Source organism: Phocoena sinus, chromosome 2 (genome assembly GCF_008692025.1).
Source record: "Phocoena sinus isolate mPhoSin1 chromosome 2, mPhoSin1.pri, whole genome shotgun sequence".
In the NCBI taxonomy this organism is placed as follows: Eukaryota; Metazoa; Chordata; class Mammalia; order Artiodactyla; family Phocoenidae; genus Phocoena; species Phocoena sinus.
Window position 1 is genome coordinate 8,310,561 of NC_045764.1, and position 24,857 is coordinate 8,335,417.

Below are 24,857 nucleotides of genomic sequence, written 5' to 3' on the forward strand. Positions count from 1 at the left end.
CGTCAGTGCTTTGTGCTGTTGGTGTTGCCATCTTGTCCCTGGGCACTCAGCTGCCGCCCCCCAGGGTTGCCACGTTGGCCTGGTTGCAGGTGACACCCCGACTGCTTCAGATACGACAAGCTCCAAGAGAGAGCAGCTCTAAGAACTCAGCACGCTTGCCCAGATGGTGCATTTCCTTTACAGAAACAGAGGCACCGGGAACCTCTTTTTCAAATGCATTGTGACCAGAACCCCACGGCAGAGCCGCCCTAGCTTGAGGGTGGAGTGGGGGGCCCAGAGCCTGCCGAACCCCTCGACTCTGTCCCAGCCTCATCCACAGGTGCACCAAAGGCATAAATGCAAACCCAGGGGCTCAAGAAACGAAATTTGAAAACAGTGCCTAGACCTCTGTTGCTCCTTCTAAAGATGAGCTTTGGAGCCCAAGCGGTAGCTGCGTTGTACAGAGCTTCTCTTCTTTGGCAAATGGCCCCTTGAGTAATGGCGAGGAAGTCATTTCAATCATTTCTCTCTTTCTAATTCTAGCCGGTATGTCCCCGTGTGGGTGTGTGCACTCACTCCAGTTAGGTCTACCCTACGGGGGGTTTACCTGTCCCAGGCACAAGCTAAATGCCGAATGTACGTGATCTCATTAGTCTTTACAGCACATTGAGGAGGGCAGGTCACTTGTCCAAGGTCACCCATCTAGTAAGCGGTTTAGAGTGCATTAAAACCAGATCGTTTTACCCTTCACCCGCCATCCAGGTTAGATGAAAATGGAACTCTGCGTGTCTAGGCCAGGCCAACTCACTTACTTTGCAAAGACTTAACTTGGTACCTGGCACCATATTCCTCGTGAAGCAACTTCAAGAATAAAGGTGTGGGGCTTCCCCGGTGGCGCAGTGGTTGAGAGTCCACCTGCCGATGCAGGGGACACGGGTTCGTGCTCCAGTCCGGGAGGATCCCACATGCCGCGGAGCGGCTGGGCCCGTGAGCCATGGCCGCTGAGCCTGTGCGTCCGGAGCCTGTGCTCCGCAACGGGAGAGGCCACAACAGTGAGAGCCCCGCGTACAGCAAAAAAAAAAAAAAAAGGAATAAAGGTGTGAAGCAGAGCCAGCCAGCATTAGTGGTGCCAGATATGGAGAAGGCCTCTTGAGCCATCACTCTGTCTTATATGGGTTTGGTATTTAGGCTAATTATTATAAGTAATCATAATTTAGGGAGTGCTAACGAGCTCAAGACCAAAGCTTAACTAATCCATAACTAGAGATCAGATCATCCAAAAATTCTGGGCTTTACCACCCAGAGTTTAATGTTGTGATTTTTGCCATTCTTGAATAGAGTTCATTCTTAGATTTGACTTCATAAATCACCATCTCCAATTGAGAGGTTAGGCAGGGGTGAGAAGGAAAACAATGAATTTTTCATTTGTGCTAGAAATCCTTTCATCTTCTTGGACCCAAGTTTCCCCAGGTCTGTTTTTCAAATCTAAAGTCTGACTTCCTTCCAGTATTATTTTACCTTCTTATTAATTCTTTCGATGATGGAATAACAGAGCGTAGCTCGTCAAATTTTCCTGCGTCTTCACCTGTGACTGTGACTCAGGGAACAAGATTAAGATTCAAAATGATTTAGCTATGTTACCTTAGATGAATGTGGACTGGAGATAGTTCAGGACTAATAAGCTCAGGGTAATTGACATGGGGGTAGAAAACCTGAAGCATTTCAAAAAGAGGAGCCTGCAATAATGTCCAACCACGTGTCACATGAGTATGACACCATGTGGATTTAGTATGAGAACGATGAGGTAATGGAGGCTTCGTGAGGGTCAAGCTTTCGTTTGAGTTTGCTGTTGAATTTGGAAACATGCGATTGAAGCAGGACGAAATCCAGGAAAGAGCTACAGAAATGATTAAAAGTTTGGAAGGTCGATTCTATAAAGAAACAACCTACAGGTACTAGATGTCTTTACGGAGATGAGATACAACTTAATTATAGCATCCAACCATACGAATGACAACATTTATTTGTTTGTTTATTCAAGCTAATATTTATTAGCTACTGTGGAGGCATAAACATGGTACATTCCCGCAGTGATGGAGAGTCTCTATTTCAAACTAGAATGAGTCAAAATGTATTGTACCTAAACACTGAGAATTCTTGAAGATTAGGGTTATGAGAACTTAGGTGCCTGGTAATTGAGGGAATATGGGGATTCCTGCTCAGAGCCTAAATAAGAGACAAATCTTATATTTATGGGGATGATTTGAGCATCACAGGGTTGCTGTTGTTGTTGTTTTAAATATTACTTATTTATTTATTTGGCTGCACCAGGTCTTAGTTGCGGCGTGCGGGAACTTTGTTGCCACCTGGGGGATCTTCGTTGCAGCATACGAGCTCTTTAGCTGTGGCATGCGGGATCTAGTTCCCTGACCAGGGATCGAACCCCGACCCCCTACGTTGGGAACGCGGAGTCTTAACCACTGGAGCACCAGGGAAGTCCCCATCACAGAGTTTTTGATACCAAAGCATAGAAGTCCTTTCTAGTCTTGTGATTCTGAGACGCCTTCTTTAACCACTGGAAGAAACAGAACAGTCGACTCTGGCAATTCTGACTGGATCATTGTCAAATCTGTCATTCATTCACTGAATTGTCCCGAAATGTTTCCTAAGGAAATACCATTCCTACCCCTCCCTCCAACAAATCCCGCTAGAATTTTTACTGGTGTTGCAATGATTCTCTGATTTAGTTCCTGAAGAATTGACATCATTACAACGTCTGGCTTCCAATCCATGACCAGACTACATCTCTGTCTTGTTTGAGGTCTTTCGTTTTTCTCAGCAGAGTATTATACTTTTCATTGTAGAGATCTTGTCCATCTTCCATTAGATGAATACCTAAGTATTCGATGTCATCTGATGCTGTTGCAGATAGCATGATGTGAGCCCTTTGAAGGCACACCCAGTAATGCCCATCCATTTCTAAGACTCCCACTCTCCATGGACACGAGAAGCAAGCAATAATCAGCTTTTCCTTTCTCAGGGAGTCAAGGCGCCTTGTCTAGCCATCCAGGTAGAAAAGGCATCATAGCTTCACTGCAGGAAACCTATTTCAGAATGTAAACACTGCAGCCCAGAAATGATTCTCTGGTCTACCCTAAATCTCTCCAGTTGGCATTTCAGCATATTTTCCTTTTGTTCGGTTTACAGTTTGCCTTCCACAAAGGTTTCCTATCTAGCAGTCTGCTATTTGAGTCATCAAGCAGATAGTTCTGTGCTGCATATAAAAATATGTATAACTTTTATTAGGAGGGAATTTGCTCATGACACAGTCTCGAGTTCAAAAACTACAATACAAATTTAATGTTATTTTTAAAATATATGTGCTTAGGTAAAAGGGCTGAAAGAAAATGCAAGACAGTGGTTATCTCTGGGTGACTAGCTTATGGATTCTTTTCATACATGTCTACGTTTTCAAAATTTTTATAAACATGCGTTATCTTTGTACTAAGCAAAAATAAGCGTTTTTAAATAGAAAAAATTAAAACTTTGTATTAAAATGGCTGGCTTAAACTTGACTTTCCCCTTCATGGTATAAAAAGTCTATTAAAATTTGCTAGTGAAATTAAAATGGGTGTGTGACATATCTTAAGCTAATCAAAGAAGAGGCGTGTAAATTTCCCCGCCTGTCCTTCTGACCAGCTGTAAATTACCCAAGTGCTGAGAATCCGCTCCTCACGCTTGGAGCTCTGAGCACCTGTTTTATTTCACACTCTCTTGATTCCTGGGGTAAATCCCACAGTCACAGCGTGGGCTCCAGTTCAGTTCCTTTGTGGTCCAGATGTGCGTCCCCTTGTCAGCTGGCCTAGTAACCCCCCTGTTAATTGACAGGTTCTCAGGAATCAGATAGCTCGCAGTCGGCCAAGAAAGACATGCTGGCAGCCTTGAAATCCAGGCAGGAAGCTCTGGAGGAAACGCTTCGCCAGCGGCTGGAAGAGCTGAAGAGACTCTGCCTCCGAGAAGCCGTAAGCATCACTGGTTCGTCCTGTGGGACTCTGTGTTGTCTGTGCCCTCGTCTGTCTTCACGTATTTATAAAAGGCAAGGGTAGGCGTCATAAAGGGCATAAGAGGGAAGCCAGCCCTCTTCTGTTGACGACCCCCAGCCCCCGGGATAAGCCCCGTCAGAAACAGGAGTCTTGGACCATAATGAAAACACTCTGACAGCAGTGAAAGTGGGTCCTGGCAGAATCCCAAAAGGGACCCCACTAGGGGCCAAATGACAAGTAGTGATAACAGTCATAATAACAATGGTAAACAGCAACATTTGCATGGTGCCCCATAGTTTATAAAGCATTTCCTCATATGATAGTTCCCACGCTGGATGGAATGGTTTGCCAGCTTCCTAAGATCTTGTGCCCGAGTTTATCCTTGTGGCGGCTTTTGTTTCTCTTGAGTGTATTTCAGATTTATCTCTTAGTGAGGAGTACCTTTGGGAATCAACAAGGAAATCAGGATTTCACTTGATATAAAATCCCCTTCAAAACTCATGATCTGGTGAATCTTTCACTTTTTTTTTTTTTTTGGTAGATGATGCATTTTTTCCTTTAGCTGTTGTTTGTTTGTTTGTTTTGTTTTTACAGTAGGTCCTTCTTTTCTGTTTAAATATAGCAGTGTGTATATTTCAATCCAAACTCCCAATCTATCCCCCCCACCTTTCCCCCCGGTAACCATAAGTCCATTCTCTAAGTCTGTGTGTGTCTGTTTCTGTTTTGTAAATAAGTTCATTTGTATTTTTTTTTTAGATTCCTCATATAAGCGATATATGATATTTGTCTTTCTCTGCCTGACTTATTTCACTCAGTATGACAATCTCCAGGTCCATCCATGTTGCTGCAAATGGCATTATTTCATTCTTTTTAATGGCTGAGTAATAGTCCATTGTATGTATGTACCACATCTTCTTTATCCGTTCATCTGTTGGTGGACATTTAGGTCGCTTCCATGTCCTGGCTATTGTAAATAATGCTGCAGTGAACATTGGGGTGCATGTATACTTTTGAACCAAGTTTTTCTCCAGATATATGCCCAAGAGTGGGATTGCTAGATTGTATGGTAATTCTATTTTTATTTTTTTAAGGAACCTGAGTACTGTTCTCCACAGTAGCTGTACCAATTTACATTCCCACCAACAGTAGGAATTACATGCTTCACACCCTCTCCAGCATTTATTGTTTGTAGATTTTTTGATGACGGCCATCCTGACTGGTGTGAGGTGATATCTCATTGTAGTTTTTTAATATAAATTTATTTATTTATTTATTTATTTTTGGCTGTGTTGGGTCTTCGTTGCTGCCTGTGGGCTTTCTCTAGTTGCAGCGAGCGGGGGCTACTCTTCGTTGCAGTGCTTGTGCTTCTCATTGCAGTGGTTTCTTTTGTTGCGGAGCACAGGCTCTAGGCGCGTGGGCTTCAGTAGTTGTGGCGTGTGGGCCCAGTAGTTGTGGCTCATGGGCCCTAGAGCTCACAGGCTTCAGTAGTTGTGGCTCACGGGCCCTAGAGCTCACAGGCTTCAGTAGTTGTGGCTCACGGGCCCTAGAGCTCACAGGCTTCAGTAGCTGTGGTGCACGGGCTTAGTTGCTCCGCGGCACGTGGGATTGTCCCAGACCAGGGATCGAACCCGTGTCCCCTGTATTGGCAGGCAGATTCTTAACCACTGCACCACCAGGGAAGTCCCTCTCGTAGTTCTGCTTTGCATTTCTCTCTGCGATGTTGAGTGTCTTTTCGTGTGCTTTTTGGCCATCTGTATGTCTTCTTTGGAGAAATGTCTGTTTAGGTGTTCTGCCCATTTTTTGATTGGATCGTTTGTTTTTTGGATATTGGGCCACACGAGCTATTTGTAAATGAAATCCTAGCCTAGTCATCTAAAAAAATCTTTTAATTTTAGGCAAAGCAATGCTTCCTCAAGTGTATATATACACAAGGCTCATGTCTCATTGGGATTTAGAGACTGTGGCAGGTCACTGTCTCTATTTATTTGAGCCTCTGTTTCCACCACCTTCTACTTATTCCACAGCTCCTTGTTATCATGTTTGAAGACTTGATTTTTTAATGCATCTCGCGTTATTGTGCGTACGTGTATATGCACACACGTGTGCGTGTGCTTGCACACACACACCATGGGGTGGGAGCCTCAGGAGAGAGAGTGTTCTGTATATAACATTACAAGGAGCTCTGTTGGTCAACAGTTCAGAAAGGGAAGCGGAAAGAGCTTCCCAAACTAAGTTGAAGAGCCCTACTCCCCTCCCCCCCAGTCCTAACGCCTTGCCCCAGGAAGAATGAAACAAGGGGCCACAGAATGAGACCATATTACAGTTCAATTTGGCTTAATTATGCTCTGGATTGATTCAAACCGGAGCCGCTCAAAGCAGACCCACATTAGCGCAAATCCTTTGCAAATCTTGGGGAAGCAGTTGTCCCGGGTGGGGGATGTGCTCTGAGATACTGTTAATATCAGCAGTCTTTTTGTAAAGAATACGCTGGAAGGATTGAGAAAACATGGGTGTGGGTGCCTGCATTTAACAATTTGTCAAGCCTTGTTGTGTTTTTAATAAAGGCAGCATCCCTAAACCCAGCAGGGAATCAGCATGACAAAACTGGCGGAACATGTCCGGGCAAGGTTAACACGTCTAGTGAAGGTCTCTGTGCCTCAAAGCTCCTGCTTCTTACTATGTGGACACAGAAAACAGAACTTGAGCAGCAGAAGGAACTTCACTCCTCTGAGGTTAGGGGACAGGAGAACTTCTGTCCTGACTCTGTCCTGCTCTTTCTGTGTCACACACCCCCCCTCAGCTAAGGGTATCCAGCAGTACTTTTTGTCCCCTGGGGTGTGGGGCAGCCAGAAGGAGGTGCTGTGGGAGCGTCTGGCAAAATATAACCAACATAAGAAGAGAAAGGGAACCAGGCCGAGCCCTCCCCAAGAGTGTGTTAAATTCCTCCTTCCCCAGGCGGCTCTCGTTACACATGTCAGATTAAATATGGAGAATCAAGGCCTGGACTCAAATACCTCCAAGCAGATGGTGGAAAATCAGTAGCTTCATTTTTGAAAAAGATATTTTGTTTTAAAACCACAGACTCTTTTTTTTCTTCTTTTTCTTCTTTAAAGTTTTATTTCATTATTCTAGGGAGGCCTGGTACTCTTGCTGGGACAATACAGATTCTCAATTTGCAGTAATTACTAATACAGCTGTTCAAAATTTTCTTTTACTTTGTAGTAGCTTAAATTCACAAACTTAGAGACAGCATTTAAATTTTTCATAGATTTAAAAAAATTTTTATTTTATATTAGACTATAGTTGATTTGCAATGTTGTGTTAGAAAACCACAGGCTCTTTAGAGTTATAAATCAACGGCCATTTTAACAACTTTCCCCTCCTTTTTATAAGTTTCAAAGTAAAAAAGAAAGTCCTAATAGTATAAAGTCCTCAATACGTTATTTATAGGCAGACTTTTAGGGAAGCAAATAAAATGTTGCAGAATAAACACACAACTACTTGGGAGACATTTGAACCACGTTTAGAAAAAGAGGAAAAAAAACAGGGACGAAAACTGCAGAGCAGTTCATACTCAAAGAGTTGGCCACTGTGCTCTGAAATGCTTGCAATGAGGAATAAAAATCCAAGAGGTCTTTTCCCAGTGGCCTGAACCCAGGAGGAAAGAGGCCTAGGATCGCAGTGCAAGTGGGTGTGCTTGTACATGCCAGGTGTACCCCCCCACACACACATGCCCCAGTGTGTACAGACACACACACCAATGTGTACACACAGCAGTGGCACAGAGAAGCCATGTCACTCCTCCTGTTAGAAGGTCAGACTGCCCGTGGAATCTGATGATCAGAGCTTTGCTGCCCTTACGAGGCTGCCCGGCACAGAAGCTTCATTCTGCATTGGTGATGGATGTTCCCGAGAAGAGCCTGCCTTGGGTCTTTGTGCTACATCTGTGTTGATTTGGGACTAGAGACCAGGGCTGGGCTCTGCCTGGAAGGGCCACCGGTCCCTTGGAAGCAGGCAGTGGGTCTCCCAGGGTTTTCTGGTCCCTGGAAGTGACTCCTTGCATTGGACGCCTGGGCTCTACCACGTGGATTAGCTGCTGACTCAGATTTTCTCTGTTGAGCCCAGACGTAAGCTGCTCATATAAAGCCTAATTCTAACGCTGAGTCATCCCACAGACCTTTCAGCAACTGCCCGGGACCATCGTCACCACGGTGGCCTGTCAAGTAAATTTACTGTTGTTATACTCACAGCAGTTAGATTTCCAGAGCCCCGAACGCACATACACCAGATTTTTTTTAAGTGGCCTTGTCAGTAATATGGATTATATTTTGTTTCCGCTGAAACTCGTATTTGTACACATTTAATGTCTCTTCAACTCAGCCTGTTCCCTGAGCATCTGGCCAGAGTAGAATAATTATTACTCAGTCTCAGTTTCTAGATTATATTATAATGCCCTTTTCTGGAATTTGCCATATAGATACCACGCTTCCTCAGAAAACTCATTTGAAAGACCCATTTTAAACTCAGATATTTGGTGCAGTGAAATAAGCACAGAGTTTGGAGCCGGAAAGACCAGAGATCTCATGTTGCCTCTGCTCTTACTGGCTGTGTGGCCTCAACAGGTTCGTGGTAGACATGCCAGACACGTGTGAAGTTAACAAGTGAATGAAATTTGGGTTTTTATGATGAAAATCAGTAGCGATTTTATTTACCCGACAGGAATTTACTTTGGGGAAAATCTTTTCCAAGTGCCTCTGTTCTGGAAAGGAAGGACTATATTCTCCTACGTTTTTGGAGAAATGAAATTGTATTGTGTAAGATTATGGTTTCGAATCTGTGCATTGAATCTGTGCTTTGAAGTGTGTGTGTATGTCCTAGAAGCCAGTCGTGTACCCCACTCTGACTCCTTGTCCCCTCGTGCTGTCACACTTCTGCAGGAGCTGACGGGAAAACTGCCCGTGGAGTATCCCCTGGATCCAGGAGAGGAACCACCCATTGTTCGAAGAAGAATCGGGACAGCCTTCAAACTGGACGAGCAGAAAATCCTGCCCAAAGGAGAGGTACGTGCTTCTCTCTGTGGCGGGGTTCTCTTACACCCGCCTCACTTTCCCGTTTGTGAGGGCGCCTCGGGATTCTATAAGGATGTTTCGGGGTTCTGTGAGGATGTTTCGGGGTTCTACGAGGATGTTTCGGGGTTCTGTGAGGATGTTTCGGGATGCTATGAGGATGTTTCGGGGTTCTATGAGGATGTTTCGGGGTTCTACGAGGATGTTTCGGGGTTCTGTGAGGATGTTTCGGGATGCTATGAGGATGTTTCGGGGTTCTGTGAGGATGTTTCGGGATCCTACGAGGATGTTTCGGGGTTCTATGAGGATGTTTCGGGGTTCTACGAGGATGTTTCGGGGTTCTGTGAGGATGTTTCAGGATGCTATGAGGATGTTTCGGGGTTCTGTGAGGATGTTTTGGGGTTCTACGAGGATGTTTCGGGATCCTACGAGGATGTTTCGGGATCCTACGAGGATGTTTCACGGTTCTACGAGGATGTTTCGGGGTTCTACGAGGATGTTTGGGGATCCTACGAGGATGTTTCGGGATTCTATGAGGATGTTTCGGGGTTCTACGAGGATGTTTCGGGATCCTACGAGGATGTTTCGGGATCCTACGAGGATGTTTCGGGGTTCTACGAGGATGTTTCCATTCTACCGGATGCCATTTCCTCTCTCCTCCTAAGTTGCTCTCCTTTTACCTTAAGTTCGCTGCTTGGTCAGTATGTGGCCCCCATCGGTTGGATTGGCCACCTTGCGTTAATTTGTGAGCATTTTGATTTCTGTGGCGGCTGTGTGTCTACGTCAACAGGCCTGTCGCAAGCAGCAAAGTTAATGGGAGAAGAGTCCATCACACTCACGTGTTCTTCTCCCAGCTCTTTGTCACAGAGAGCCAAGCGTACTGTCTGATCTATGACAGAAAACAACCAAAGAAGAAAGAACACTGAGGGCACGCCAGCAGGTGCAGAGATGCCGCTGGCTGGGGAAAGACAGTCGGGCCTGGCCTCGGTGGTCCTAACCCCACCCGGCTGCTAAAATCACTGCCCAAGCCTGAGAAAGATGCTACGCCTTCCCAAAGCACCCCTCACTTTACCCTCTTTGGACTAAACCTCGGTGGGGGCTGGGACTGGAGAGTTCAGATCTGGGGGCAGGGGAGCCTTGGGTCTCCAGTTGGTTAATAAGTGATCCAGTCTCCAACCGAGAGAAATTCAAGGCCAGGCACACCTCAGGCCCTGGGGGCACGTCCAGGAAATGTCTTTCCAAATTTATTCCAAATACAGTTACTCATTACGATGCTGTCGCGCAGAGGGCTTAAAAGGGCAGGAATCGAAGCCAGTGGAGACAGGAATTCTGTGCGTATGTAGCCTTTTTATAAAGTGAGAGGAACCGATGTTCTCACATGACACGTGCAGTGGGTGAACAGGCAGCCGAGTCGAGAGGGGAACACATGTGCCCTGGAGACAGCGGAAGGGGTGGCTCGGTCTCCTGAGATCTGTGATAGCAGGTCCCCATCCCCGGGTGCTGGGAGCACTGTTGGACGCGCCAGAATGCTTCACCCAGCTCTGGAGGCGCTTTTCCTCTAATGTAAAATGAAGTTCGGTACTCTTATTTCTCTGGCTGTCGCTGGGATTAAGAGAGCCAGTGGACGGAAAATATTCAACTCGGTGCTGACACCTGCTGGACGCTCAGTAAACATGAGGAGGTGTTGGAGAAGGCGTGCTGGACTGGGGCTGGGGCTGGGACTTTACCGGGGTCAGAACTGGGGTGCAGGCCGGTGGGACTTAGGAAACCATCTGGTGGAGTGTTTTTCAAACCCAGCTGTCATCCGAATTGCCTGGAAACTTCCAGTCCTCTTGTTCTGGGCAGACACCTGCACTAAAGGATCCGGGGGAGAACCCCCATGTATGAGCGCCACCCACCTGCACCCCGTTGTTCTTCCCAAGGTCCCATCACACCTACTCGTGGTGCCTCCTTCACACTTTCCAGTAAAAGATGACTTAACACTCCCTGAGAATCCCACTGCTTCCCTTTCTCCTCACCTGTCCCTGCAGACACCGCTGGGAAATGCCTGTTTCTCCTCGGGATGCCCTTGACGTCCTTGTTCACACGGCAGGCAGCCATCTGCGCAGACGGGCTGCCAGCCTTGTCCTTGGCTCGGTTTAAGTAGCAAGAGTTTGTCCTGGGCTCCCACAAAACCCCGGGTCGGTGTCTTGGGCCAGGGCTGCCCTGACAGCCCGCGAGCAGCTGCGAGGCTTTGTCCTTGGTGACTTGTTTGTCTCAAGGCTCCGGGCAGGAATCCACCTCGTCACTCTTCTCCAGGGAAGAAACGCAGCGGGCATTTGCAGGAGCTGGGGAGTTTATTAGACCCTTAAAGTTAATACTAGTTCCTTTAATGCTCACCTTCCACTCTCACCCCTGGGCCCCCTCCCTTCAGTGCTCAAGAGGAGGTGAAGTCCAGCTCAGAGTTTTGTACCTGACGGAGGCACCCAGCCTGGCACGTGGGGCTGAGAGGCGAGGCTGTTGTATCGGCCTGTAATTCGGAAGGTCTCTTGGCCCCAGCAAACTTGGTGATCTGCTCCTCCGCGGTTAAATCCGTTCCTTTCGGGCTTTAGCCAGACCGTGGATCCCCCCAGAGCAAGATACGTGCTTGGGCTCCCCTGGCCTCGCTGGTCGGCGTTTGAAAAAGGCACCAGCTGAGCCGCAGAGAAGCCACAGCTAATACGCTGGCGCTGCCTTCATCCTTTGGGTCCACCAGGCATCTTCTGGCAGCCACAGCTGCATTTCTGCCGGGTCCAAAACTCCCTTTGAGGGAACGTTCATCCATGGGCTCCTTTCTGCCAAAGTGAGGAGTAGAGGAGGGAGGGAGGCACACAGGAGAGGAGGGAGTGCCCAAGAGTGGTCCAAGTAGCAGGGGACCCGGCTGCACCACCAGCCGTCCACACTTGGGGCGCGGCCGCTGGTCACCCAGTGGAAGTTTTACGTAGAGGCAGGCGTGAGCGGACAGCCGGAGCTTGCGAAAAGAGCTTCCAGAGGACGCGTGAGTGAGTGCGGGCAAGGCCCAGCATGAAGGGCTCAAAATGCGAGAGGCAGGGCTTCCCTGGTGGCGCAGTGGTTGAGAGTCTGCCTGCCGATGCAGGGGACACGGGTTCGTGCCCCGGTCCGGGAGGATCCCATGTGCCGCGGAGCGGCTGGGCCTGTGAGCCATGGCCGCTGAGCCTGCGCGTCCGGAGCCAGTGCTCCGCAACGGGAGAGGCCACATCAGTGAGAGGCCCGCGTACCGCAAAAAAAAAAAAAAAAAAAAAAAAAAAAAAAATGCGAGAGGCAGAGGGCGTGTGTGCAGGGGGGCACCTGTGGGAGCCCCCTGTTAACAAACCCACAGCAAAGCGCGACAGAGGCCACTCTAAAAATAGCGCTGCCCGCTCTGCCCCAATGGGAAGGAAACACCAACCCAGTGGGCTCTGGATCTCCAGGAAGGCTGTCTTTGAGAGCCTTGCTGGAGACCTTGGAAATAAACCCTAGTGACCCCCCAGGCCTGCAACAAGGAAGCTCCCCGCTTCTCAGGGACGGTGCGTGTCTCCAGGATGGAACAGGGGCCGAGGGTCTCAAAAGTGGGCGTGTCCAGGGCCCAGGCTGCCGCGGACCGGAGGGGCGGGGCCGCCGCGGGGCGGGGCCGGGTTGGCCTCCAGGGACGGAGGCTCGCTGGCCTGGCGCGGGGCAGGAAGACAGGTGTCTTCCTGATGCCCGCTCGGCATCCCCCTACGTGTGGTCTGTTTCTCACAGGAGGCCGAGCTGGAACGCCTGGAGCGGGAGTTTGCCATTCAGTCCCAGATTACGGAGGCTGCCCGCCGCCTGGCCAGTGACCCTAACGTCAGCAAAAAACTGAAGAAGCAGAGGAAGACCTCTTACCTGAATGCACTGAAGAAGCTGCAGGAGATTGAAAGCGCAATCAACGAGAACCGCGTCAAGTCTGGGAAGAAACCCACCCAGCGGGCCTCGCTGATCATCGAAGGTCAGTGCCAAGCCCACTCCCCACTGTGGGTGCCGCCCTCCCTCCACCGACCCTCAGAGGACTGGGTCTTCGTCCAAGGCATGAACCGAAAGCCCAGCCCCCTGAGCGACCTTGCAAAGCTGCTTAACTGCCCTGTGCCTTAATTTTTCCATCCGTAAAATGAAACTGGGAAGAAGGGATGACACAAATCAAATGATCATTGTTCCTCGTGATGGCCTCTTGGGAGAACACTCCTCTCAGCCCTCACCGGGAGCTGAGCCAGGGGCCAGCCCAGGCTCCAAGGTCCTCAGAGACCTGGTCACCCTACCCAGGTCTGGAAGGAAAGGTGGGTGGCTCAGGTACCCTGAGGCCAGCATCCACGCAGCCCTCCTCTGTCTCCAGGGGCTCCTGTCCCAATGCTTAAGCTAGGGAGAACTGGACTGCCCCCCTCTGGTGGTCTAGAGCCCCAAACTCTGATCAGGAGAGGTTAGGAGTGGGTGGGGATTATATTCGGTGAACACGAGTAGGAAATACCCCAGAATTCACCACCAACCGTCAAGTCTCTCCAACTATTATGATCCTTTTTTTTTTTTAAGTCAGCAAATTCTTCTTCTTTTAATAGAAGTATAGTTGTGTTGTATCACGCTGTGTTAGTTTCAGGTGTACAGCAAAGTGATTCCCAAGAGAATAGATACGTGTATTCTTTTTCAGGTGCTTATAGGTTATAAGCTTATAGGTTAGTACAGGATAATTTAATATAGTTCCCTGAATACAGCTTATTGTTTACCAAATCCTTTAAAATATATATCAAGTCTTCTTTCACAGTTTATACACATTTAAAATATTTTTGCTCCAGGAAGACAGAAAATAGAAGAGAAGTTACCAGGGGGCGCTGGGAGAGGGGAACAGGGAGTTACTGCTTCACGGGGACAGAGTTTCAGTTTGGGAAGATGACAGAAGTTCTGGAGGTGGATGGAGGTGACGGCTGCACAACGACGTGAATGTACTTAATGCCACCGAACTGTACAGTAAAAATGGCTAAAATGGTCAATTTTACATTATGTGTATTTTACCACCATTACATACATTGATATATTTTGCTGCAACCTAAAACTGGGCATCCTGGGGGAGGGATGATTTACTGGTGACTCCAAGATGCTAGTCAAGGTTGTGTCTCCTAATTGTTCACAGTTCATCAAGCGATATGAATAAGGCGAATTCCTAGTTAAAAGTGAGAGAGATCATAAAAAAAAAATTCTTCTGCTCTAGGTAATTTGGAATAACTATCCTTCCCCACCTCGCCCCTTTGTCACTGGCCAAGACTTTGTCACTTTCCCTAACAGAGCTGCATTCAGCCAGCCCTCCTCTGTCTAATGCCTCTTGGGACCTCCTTCTGCCCCCTTGAAGGGACTTGGGGGGCGTCCCAGCACTGTGGAAACGTCAGCAAGGCTGACAGAGCCTGGGAAGGGCACCGGAGGGACGGACGTCCTGCTGGTCGACCACAAAAGAGCATGGTTTGCCGGCCATTCGGTGAGGACGGTCGGCAGAGTCTGTTTGTAAATCGCTATCTGACCGGCTTGGTCCCATCTGTGCCCACAGCCGTTCGTTTTTAACCGCTCAAGGATGTACCTTCCCCATTTTGCTGCCTCCTTGAAATAACGTTGCATCACAGGACGAGCCCACTTCAGCTAGAGCAGCGATTCATGTTCTTCCTCGCCTTAGCCTGGTTTGTTATTTGAAGAGAGAAAACATTAAGCTTGGAATCTAAAGACCCGGAACCTTTTGCTGACTTAGCCCGGGGAGCAGCGCAGCCTCAGACAAACCACGCCTCCCTAGACGTCCCTCAGTTTCCCCAGCTGTTAAAGGGGGAGGATTCCCTTTGTGTCTCCCTCTGGGTGTGTTCTCATGGTTAATTGCATAGTGTCTATGAGAATAGGCTTCGGAGAGAGAAGCTGTATTTATTTAGAAGCTTGTTTTCTCTGCTAACAATTCAAGACGTTTATCGAGAAGCCGTTTACTGCCACAGGAGCCAAGCCAAGCTCCTCGCCCTAGTTTCACTCGTGTAGAACAAACGGCAGTTCACCTCCTCGGGTTGAGTCAGAACACGCCCTGAGATGGGCTGGGACGATGACGTGGCTCGGCCAGGCCAGGTGGCCTTTATATTGGATATGAAACTGCTGACCGCTGTTGTCACCAATGAAACAAAGACCAGGCGCATTGCAGTGTCAGGGATGGGGGGTGAGTCATGACCCACCACAGGGACTGTCAAAAGAAATGCCCAACAGCATTTTGATTGTGTTTCATGGTTATTTTTTCTGAGAGAGGAGGGTATGGGATGGCGGGAAACCCACTCTTTTCACAGATAGGGCTTTGTCTAAGGGATGTGCTCACCTCATAGGCTTTTGCTTTTTGTCTTCTCAGATGGAAATATTGCCAGTGAAGACAGTTCCCTGTCAGATGCCCTAGTTCTAGAAGATGGTAGGTTGTCTGTTTCCTGCTTGAGAACTCGGAACTGGGATTAAGCTGTGTGTAGTCTGGGACAGCCCAGTGGAAAGCCAGGAGCCAGACCAACATGGCGCCGGGTTCCCTGTGATTCTGTCTTTTCCCATTGGTCGTCTGTTTGGCTGAGAGAGGGTGGGAGCTACAGAAACACACGTCTGTTGGAATTTTATTATGCCCTGTGGTCCGGAGGTAAGATTTAAGGTGATCGTGAATGGTGTTCTACATTTTTAGTGGCCAAAACATTTTAACCTGAACAGACAATTTAAACACCACGCGTAGTTTCCTTTGGAGTATTTATAATTTCTGGAGGAAAGAGGTGGCCATTGGTTTGGGTCACAAAGATTGAAACCTGCTAGCAGAGCCTGGGGGTAGGCAGAAGCAGACACGCCTCCGCACCTTCCCGAGAAACAGTGAAAGCGAAGGGGAGATGTCCCTTTAGACGCCTGCTCAGGCCTAGGAAACTGTCTTCTTATCTCCCATTGACCTCGAAAACCCTAGTGATTCTCAGAATCTTTTCCTGGGAAATTCTTACAAAAACAGAAGTGACCCGTCCCCTCCCCCCAGCCCATCACCACCACCACACATCGGGGAAGAAGGGATTCCAAACCCAGAAGCATCTCTGAGAAGGTTCCCATGGATTTAAACCCAACCTGGGGAGGTCAAGTCATTAATGACGTGGAGATCTATTGAGCGGCAGTTACGTTTTTTGCCCTTTAGGGAAAGCTCAGGCGGGCAGTGTTTAAGTGGCGATTCAGACAGAGAACGTGAAAGATCTGCGTGGCTCCTAGCCATCATAATAACTGCAAGGATAATAATCACTGACGTTGATGTGGGCAACGGCTGGCGGGGTATTTACCCAGTTGTCTCAGCCCCGCTATTTGCCATCAGATTTGTCGTATTTTAATTCATTACACTGGTGGGAGGAAAGGACAGGCCTGCAGGGGAGCAGGGGCCGTGATTTGAATATCAGAGATCCAGCCTGTGGCCTCTGTGGACCCCAGTCTCTGCAGGGGAGGAAACGGGAACGTTTGAGGGAGACTCCTCTGTAACGGGGGAGGCATAGATTGTCATTAGCTGAGGTCGATGCATTGCCTGTGATCAGTTTCCTCGCCATGTGTCAGACCCCCGATCTCCCAAGGGGCATGGTTGCTTCACATGGGCCCCAACTCCCATCGCAGGCCTGCTCCTGCCAGGGGCTCTTTCCTTACTGATCTGAGGGTAAAAGAGTGAAATTGTAGAACGTGCCCGCTGACGGCTGATGTCTGGGCGGAGTTGGGGTAGAGCGGCGACGTCCGCGGGGGTAGGCGGGAAGGATGACCCTTGCTCACTTCCTCTTTCCTCTCTGTGCAGAAGACTCTCAGGTCACCAGCACACTGTCCCCCTTACAGTCCCCTCACAAAGGGCTCCCTCCTCGGCCACCGTCGCACAACCGGCCGCCCCCTCCGCAGTCCCTGGAGGGACTCAGGCAGATGCACTGTCACCGCAACGACTATGACAAGTCGCCCATAAAGCCCAAAATGTGGAGCGAGTCCTCATTAGACGAGCCTTACGAGAAGGTCAAGAAGCGTTCCTCCCACAGTCACTCCAGGTGAGCTGGGCCGGGAAGGCCACACGAGGCCACTGTCCACGCTTGGACAGACTCCCGGGGCTGTCCTAAGTAGCATCCACAAGCCGCCGATCCCCACCGCCCTGGGTGCGCCTCCCTGGCGCTGCCTTTCAGCAGGGCTGCGCCACAGCGCCCTCTGCTGCTGACGTGCTCGAGGTGCAGATTCGTCCTTCCCAGGGAAACGGGGGGTCTGGGCTCCCAATCCACGCGTTGGCCGCTGGCTTGAATGTCGTTAGATTCCATGGGAACTAATGAATTAGGAAATCTTAGGCAGCAGTACTCCGAAATGGCAAATGACAGAGCCCACTCGTTAAGAATCCCAGAGTGGCTCAGAATTCTGAGCTGTCAGCCAAGAGAATTCTGGAGCCAGACAGCTGTAACCTCAGCTGTGTATCAGCAGCTCATTACTCAGCTGACGTGGGAGAGAGGGGTTTGCGAAGGCGTTTTTGGACTGCTGCTCTGTTCTTCTCCTTTCCTTTCATTATGTCCTATAAAGCTCCCAGTGGGTACCCAGACAGGTAAATATCTGTCTCTTAGAAAACAGAAACTGTGGTTCAGGGGAGGGGCTTCGCAGAACAGTCACACTGCCTGTCCCGGACAAGGCTGGTGAGGGTCTTCATCGCACATTGCTCTGGGCATCAGGGAAAAGGACTCACCCACTTCTCGGGGAGTCCCGGGCAAGCTTCCCGACACCGAGATTGAAGGCCCAAGGCCGTACATAGCGACCCTCGAGAAGGTGCAGCTCTGCCTGGCAGTGACCAGCGTGGCCTCCTCTGCTCTGCAGTAGCCACAAGCGCTTCCCCAGCACGGGGAGCTGCGCTGAAGCAGGAGGGGGAGGCAGCTCCCTGCAGACCAGCCCCATCCGCAGCCTCCCGCCCTGGAACTCTCAGTGCAGCATGCCGTCCACACCCGACCTCCGAGTCCGGAGTCCCCACTACGTGCATTCCACGAGGTGAGTCCACCCATCTCCCTCCCTCCCTAGACCAGACCTGCCTTTGTAGAATTTTGGCATTGTTGGACCCACGCTGGCCCAGATAAGCCGAGAGCTGGAGTCAGGACTGAACCAGCGAGGTAGGTTCTTCTTTAAGTGAAGCAGAATCAAGAACTGAGCTGGTAGCCGGAAGCCCGTGGGAGCCAAGAGACACGTTATATCCCACTGTCCACGCCCAGTGGGTACCGGGAGTCGGTCGGATAATCCCCTGGAGACAGTGGGCATGGAAGGAGCTCTCCTAAGCCACAGAAGTGGAGGCCGGAACGGCTCCCCAGGTTAGCAGGGAAGAGCACCAGGGCCAGAACAACCTCGCCCCGGTGGGGTGATCTTTACTGGACAGTCCTCATGTATCCTGCACTTCCTTTAATGCCCCAAGGTGTAAATTCATTCAAGAGCAAAAGGAACAGGCAAACGTGAGGCTTCAGTGAATCACACCTTCCTCTCCTAAAAAGAGGCAAAACCAAAGCCATCACTCCATTTTCTCTAAAACTTTAAAGTCCATAGGGACTGCAGCTCAAAGGACAGATGGTGTGATCTTCTGTAAGTGGTGAACCATTTATGTAGGGTACGACTGAGCTCTCCAGGCAAGAGTCTCTTGTCCATTCATTCTCTCATTCACGCAACAGATATTTATCAGGTGCCTGTATGTACCGGGTACTATTCTTGGGCATAGAGCCATGGACAAAACAGACCGCGCTGTGCCCTCATCAGACTGACGTTTTAGTAGGAAGAGAGTCACAGTAAAGAAATAAGTCAGTGGTGATAAGTACTGAGAAGGAAAATGAACAGGGCAAGTGAGTGAAGGGAGAGACCATTTAAAGGAGAGCATCGGCGAAGGCTTATCTAATAGGGTGACATTTGAGCAGAGACCTGGATGGAGGCGGGTAGCAAACTCTAAGGATATTCAGGGAACAGCAGGGTCAAGGCCCCAGACACGGGCCTGCATTCAGCATGTTCCAGGAGGCCGGTGTGGCCAGAACAAAGTGATGGAGCGGGGTGGGACCAGAGGGGAAACTGAGGCCCGAGTCAAGGAGGGCCACACAGTGGGGACTTCGCAGTCTACCCTGAGTGACAGCCCTGGGAATCGCCTCTTCCTGTACTTGGTCAACCCAGCCACGGTGAATGTCTGTGGAGTCCTTGTACTCTGCCCCCTGCCATATGGATGGACATTTATCGTGTGGTTCCAATGAGCAGAATGGATTGTAAACAAAGAAGTGGAGTGGTAAGTATTTGCATCCGTCATTTTTAAGGGTTCCGTGTGCCACCAACCTTCCGTTTTAGACAAGTGTTCATGGGGAAATGGAAATCTGTCCAGTACTCATAATAGTACTGGGTGGAACCATATGATTGCTTCTGCTGGGCTGTTTCTTGACCTACAAAAATGGGCATTTCATCTGGCTTAACATAATACCAGAACGGGGATGATCTTGGTTCGCTGTGTCTATAGAACCTCTTTTCACCTTTAAAAGAAAAGAAAAAAAAAAAGCACCTGGCTATTGGCATACTTTTTTCAGAAGCCCTTACGTGGGCACTTTGTCCCCATCGCCCATTCGGAATCGAAAATCACGGCGGAGGCCCGGCTCTCCTCCGGGGATCAGCGTCCTGCTCCTGGCTGGTCTTCACCTGGGAGGGATGGGAAGCACCTGGATCCCCAGGGTCCCCGCCCTTAGACTCGCTCTCCTAGATGCGCGTTTGCGGGAGGCTCTGGGCCTTGCGGCCTCGCGCTCTTTCCGAGTCCGACGATCAGAGCATCGCAGAGCCGCCAGCCCCTCCCCCAGGCGCCCCCAGACCCAGCGCGCCGTGGTCTCCCCGCAGGTCGGTGGACCTCAGCCCCACGCGGCTGCACAGCCTCGCCCTGCACTTTCGGCACCGGAGCTCCAGCTTGGAGTCCCAGGGCAAGCTCCTGGGCTCGGAGAACGACACGGGGAGCCCCGACTTCTACACGCCACGGACTCGCAGCAGCAACGGCTCGGACCCCATGGACGACTGCTCGTCGTGCACCAGCCACTCGAGCTCGGAGCACTACTACCCGGCGCAGATGAATGCCAACTACTCCACGCTGGCCGAGGACTCGCCGTCCAAGGCGCGCGCGCGGCAGCGGCAGCGGGCGGCGGGCGCGCTGGGCGCGGCGAACTCGGGCAGCATGCCCAACCTGGCGGCGCGCGGCGGCGGCCACGGCCACGGCGTCTACCTGCACAGCCAGAGCCAGCCCAGCTCGCAGTACCGCATCAAGGAGTACCCGCTGTACGTGGAGGGCGGCGCCACGCCCGTGGTGGTGCGCAGCCTGGAGAGCGACCAGGAGGGCCACTACAGCGTCAAGGCGCAGTTCAAGACCTCCAACTCGTACACGGCCGGCGGCCTGTTCCGGGAGAGCTGGCGCGGCGGCGACGAGGGCGACGCGGGCCGCCTGACGCCGTCGCGCTCGCAGATCCTGCGGACTCCGTCGCTGGGCCGCGACGGCGGCGCCCACGACAAGGGCGCGGGCCGCGCCGCCGTCTCGGACGAGCTGCGCCAGTGGTACCAGCGCTCGAGCGCCTCGCACAAGGAGCACAGCCGCCTGTCGCACGCCAGCTCCGCCTCCTCGGACGGCGGCTCCCAGTACAGCGCCTCCTCCCAGAGCACCTTCGTGGCGCACAGCAGGGTCACCAGGATGCCCCAGATGTGCAAGGCCACGTCAGGTGAGAGGGGGCGGACGGCTCGGCGCGCACCTGGTCGGTATGGAGGTGAACTGGTTGGGGATTGAAGGTTTTCTTAGAGCAGGCAGGAAGAAGAGATGGTTAATTCTAGAAACCTAGCTGTCAGGTGTGTGAGACCTTCCTTCCCCTCCTTCCTCACCCCTCCCACTCTAGCCTAGGTTTTGCCGCGTGAGGAAGACCTGGGAAGGGGCGGGGCAGCGCATCCTAAGCCCCACCCCAGCCCAGCGGACTGCGCGCGCCGCCGTCTCCCATATCAGCTTCCTGAGTAGGGGTGCAGACCATCCCCGCAGCCACTTGTCCTTGTAAGGACGGAGATCCAAGCAGTGGGTGAAGTCCGTGTCTTTCAGGGTTTATCCAGTCAAAGGTGCGCCTTTACCCTGGTGAAGGGGGCGACAGTAGTAGGTGAGAGGCAGCAGTGGGTTAGAGACCTGAGCGGTACCCTTGCAGGGCTGAGAGGAGCACTTGAAGCCCTGAGATTTGGCCAGTGTCTCCCCCAGGTGGCGCAGACCGGCTACAGAATGAAGTGACGAGCTCTGCCTGTGACTTCCCCTGGTGACTTCCTGGAAAACTCGAGACTGCTCCTCGAGATCTCGTTGCACTGACGTTATGTTCTGACCAAAGTAATGTTTGTAAAGTGCTTCTGATGCCCCGTTGTTACATCTTAAAGTTTTCATCATCAGAGGAAGGGTTACCGCATATCCTTGTACTCAGGGCGTCGAGCAGTACCGAATCAGGTGAAAAATGGAAGAAACCGTTCTCTCCCTTAAGTTAATCCCCTTCCCACTCCGTCTCCAAGAAAGAATAACGATGAAAGAAAAAAGTGTCCAGCAGTCTCCACGTCCCTGCGGGGTTTTCAGCTCCAGCAGACGCTAACTCATTTATATATCTTAGCACCCACAAAGAGGGGAGATTGTGCGGTGATGAGAGACTTGATCGGAGCGCCTGTCTAGTTGGTAGATGGGATGCTGCCCGATCGTGAATCGCCTGATAAAAGCCAAATAAAAAGAGACTGCATCACACTGACTGTAGGAAAGTAAGTGGGAGAGGATTGCGAGACATAATGAAAAATGATTTTTAAAGTATCAGGATAAAATGAGAGCAGCAAATGGAAGGAAGTCCAAGTCAGGATTTGACTTGTGACTGGAAAAAAGGTTAAGGGCGGGCAGAAATCCAGGGAAGGGAGAGTGATCTTATAGACAGAAAATGGGGGGGGGGGTGGCAGATTCCTCTTTGGGGGACTGAAGGAGATTCTTGGGGCCTGGGGAAAACAGGGCGAAAAGACCGGCCGGCTGCCCGGGTGTGCCAGCTCACAGGGCTTCTGCGTCCTCTCCCCAGATTCCCAGTGACTCATTTATTATGTCATTGCCAAATGACAAGTTGCAGAGACAGGAATAAATATGGTTCCCGCAAGCGTGAGAGAACCGTGGACTTCAAGGTCCGAGAACCTTCTCCAGCTTCCTCTGTCATGTGTAAAATCAGCCCAGTGAATTATGCCATCAACTTCCTAGGAGAATTTTGAGAATAATGAGTGAATATATTCATTATGAATTATATATTCAATATGTTATGAATATAAAGACCATGGTCCCCTGTAACCCTGTCAGGAGAAGCTGAGGCTGGACAGGTCAGGAGTATTTATGTTCTGTTGAAACTGTAGCACTTGTCTAGTAGATCTGCTTTACCTTAAGAGATTCGGTAAATCTTTTGGAACGTATTTTAGACTAAGCCTCCTAATGAAAAAGATTGCATTCCTAAGGAAGCAGAGGGATGCATTTAAGTAGGATTTACTTCCTACTGAGTTTTCCCAACTAAAAAACTCCTGCCCACGTCAGTAAGCTCCACGTAGTCAGGTTTGGATGAGCTTTGAAAAGCCCTGCCCCATTTGAAGGGTCCTGACATGGTAAATTCTAAGCCTAAAACGGCAGAGATCACAAGCTCAGAGAACGTTTCTGGAGGTTCTGTTCGTAATAAAGAACAGTTTTAACATTGGGGCCGTATCTGGAAACGCCCTGTGCAGAGAAACAGGTCCTCCCTGCCTGCACTAGGCCAGCCCAGGCCCCCCTCCGAGGATGGTGGGGACTGTCGCCATCCCTGCGGCCGCTTCCCAGTGGCAAAGCGGGGACCTAAGACCCCAAGCGAGCTTGACTCAGAGTGGAGCTGCACGGCTGGGGGGAGAAAACGTCATTGGCCAAACGTGGGGAGAGGAGAGGGGTGGACGTTTTCCCACGGGACCCTGCCACGGGGCCACAGGCAGCATCTCTGGAAAGAAGCTCCTTCACCGCCCCGTGTCTGACCTGTGTCTCTTCTGCGCCACCTACACGCAGCTGCCTTACCTCAAAGCCAGAGAAGCTCAACGCCGTCCAGTGAAGTTGGAGCGACGCCCCCCGGCAGCCCTCACCACATCCTAACCTGGCAGACCGGGTGAGTTCCCCCTTCAGACCTCCGACCCTCCCTTCCTGGTTAGCAGTGATCCTCCGCGTTCTTCGTCAGTTAGAGCATAGCAGGTATAAGATCCTAGTGACAGAGGGTTCATCGGCAGGAGAGTGAGGTACTGGGAAACCGGGAACGATGTACAGCGCTGGGAACTTCTTCCTCTCCGGAGAAGCCCCAGGAACTGCTGTTACCTTCCACCCCCTCCTTTCCGGCGCCGTCCCTTTATTTGAGTGAATTCTCTCTACTCTCCTTCAAAGTTGGTGATGGTCCTGAAAATGTGGAGGGAGCCCCCGTGTGCTTCTTTGGCCAGAATTCCAGACAGCACTGGACTTGGGTTGCGATCACCCCAGGCCAGCCAAGGAGGAATTCAGGAACCCACCCACACCCACCCCCGGCCTGAGCCCCACCCAGCCTGCTGCTTTGCATGCTTGGCAGTGTATCCACTGTCTTGGTGTCAGGATGCTTCTTAAGGAAAAAAAAGCAGAAGGCTCAGATTCTGTCTCAGTCCCGGCCAAGCCCTTGTTCAGAACCATCCGGTACCTTGAGACCCTGAAGAGGTGGCCCACAGTAAATGATGAAACCAAAACTCGGCTCCTTTTTCAGCTTTAAATGTAGGCAGAGAACACCACGTAGCACAGTAAACCTCATGGACACTTAGGATGTTTTCATGTACAGAAGAGTCTGGCAGATACACGCGACCTGCCTCCTGCTCCCCTCACCATCCCTGCGTCTTCCGTTGCTCCTAAGACGTGGACTCTAAGTGGATGCTCCATTCTATCATTATCCATTGGCTAAAGGAATAAGAGGTCCCTTTATCCAGCTTTATTCAGCTTCTCGTTTGCTGGGGCATCCGTGGGGATGTCTGGGAAAATCTGACAGCTGTGAGTTACACCAGAGGGAAACTACAGGACCCGAACTGGCTCCTCCTTTCAGGCTCTGTTCTTGGCAGACACGTTTTGTTGCTGCACTTATCTCTAGCGATTTTAAACCAGGCTTTCATTCAGCCTTAGTATTTGACAGAGGGGGAGCTCGCATTTATTGAGTGATTGCTGTGTACTCAAAGGCTGGAAGCGTCTGCTAACATATCTGAGCTCATATAATCCTCACTGCAATCCTGCAAGGGAAGTGCCCAGATTTTTTTAGTTTTATAGATGAGGCTCAGAGAAAATCAGTGTCTTCCCGATGTCGCACAGCTGGACGGTGCTGGAATTTCAGCCCTGCACTCTGTGGGCCCACACCGAAGCCTCGTCTTTTTCCACCAAGCCAGTGGTTCTTAAAGATGTGGTACCCCAGACCAGCAGCATAAGCATCACTTGGGGTCCTGTTAGAAATGCACTTGTCGGGCCCATCCGTGACCCACTGAATCAGAAACTCGGGGTGGCGCCCGGCGGTCTGTGTGTTAGCAAGCCCTCCAGGGGATTCTGATGCACTTAGGTTTGACGATCCATCACCGACCCACCGCACACTGCCCCTTACTCTCTTGAATTAACAGACCCTGCGGTCCCAACTGCCAGTGTTCTGTGTCCACTCCCACTGCCTGGTCTGTTGGGCAGCAGCTACCCCTGTCCTTATTA

General features: G+C 50.6%; 1 protein-coding gene across 8 annotated transcripts in view; it reads left to right on the forward strand.

Moving 5' to 3' along the window:
• FRMD4A (FERM domain containing 4A) overlaps positions 1–24,857 on the forward strand; it is a 331,795-nt gene that overhangs the window by 294,805 nt on the left and 12,133 nt on the right. For all 8 annotated transcript variants that reach the window (XR_004348140.1, XM_032620676.1, XM_032620632.1 and 5 more), the window contains exons 15-22: positions 3,868–4,001; positions 8,960–9,082; positions 12,848–13,076; positions 15,477–15,533; positions 16,908–17,145; positions 17,948–18,115; positions 19,970–20,832; positions 23,175–23,271. Coding sequence is in view for 7 of the 8 variants with exons in the window: in XM_032620676.1 (XP_032476567.1) it covers positions 3,868–4,001; positions 8,960–9,082; positions 12,848–13,076; positions 15,477–15,533; positions 16,908–17,145; positions 17,948–18,115; positions 19,970–20,832; positions 23,175–23,271 (1,909 nt within the window). In the remaining variant the exon portion in view is untranslated. The remainder of the gene's footprint in view (positions 1–3,867; positions 4,002–8,959; positions 9,083–12,847; positions 13,077–15,476; positions 15,534–16,907; positions 17,146–17,947; positions 18,116–19,969; positions 20,833–23,174; positions 23,272–24,857) is intronic.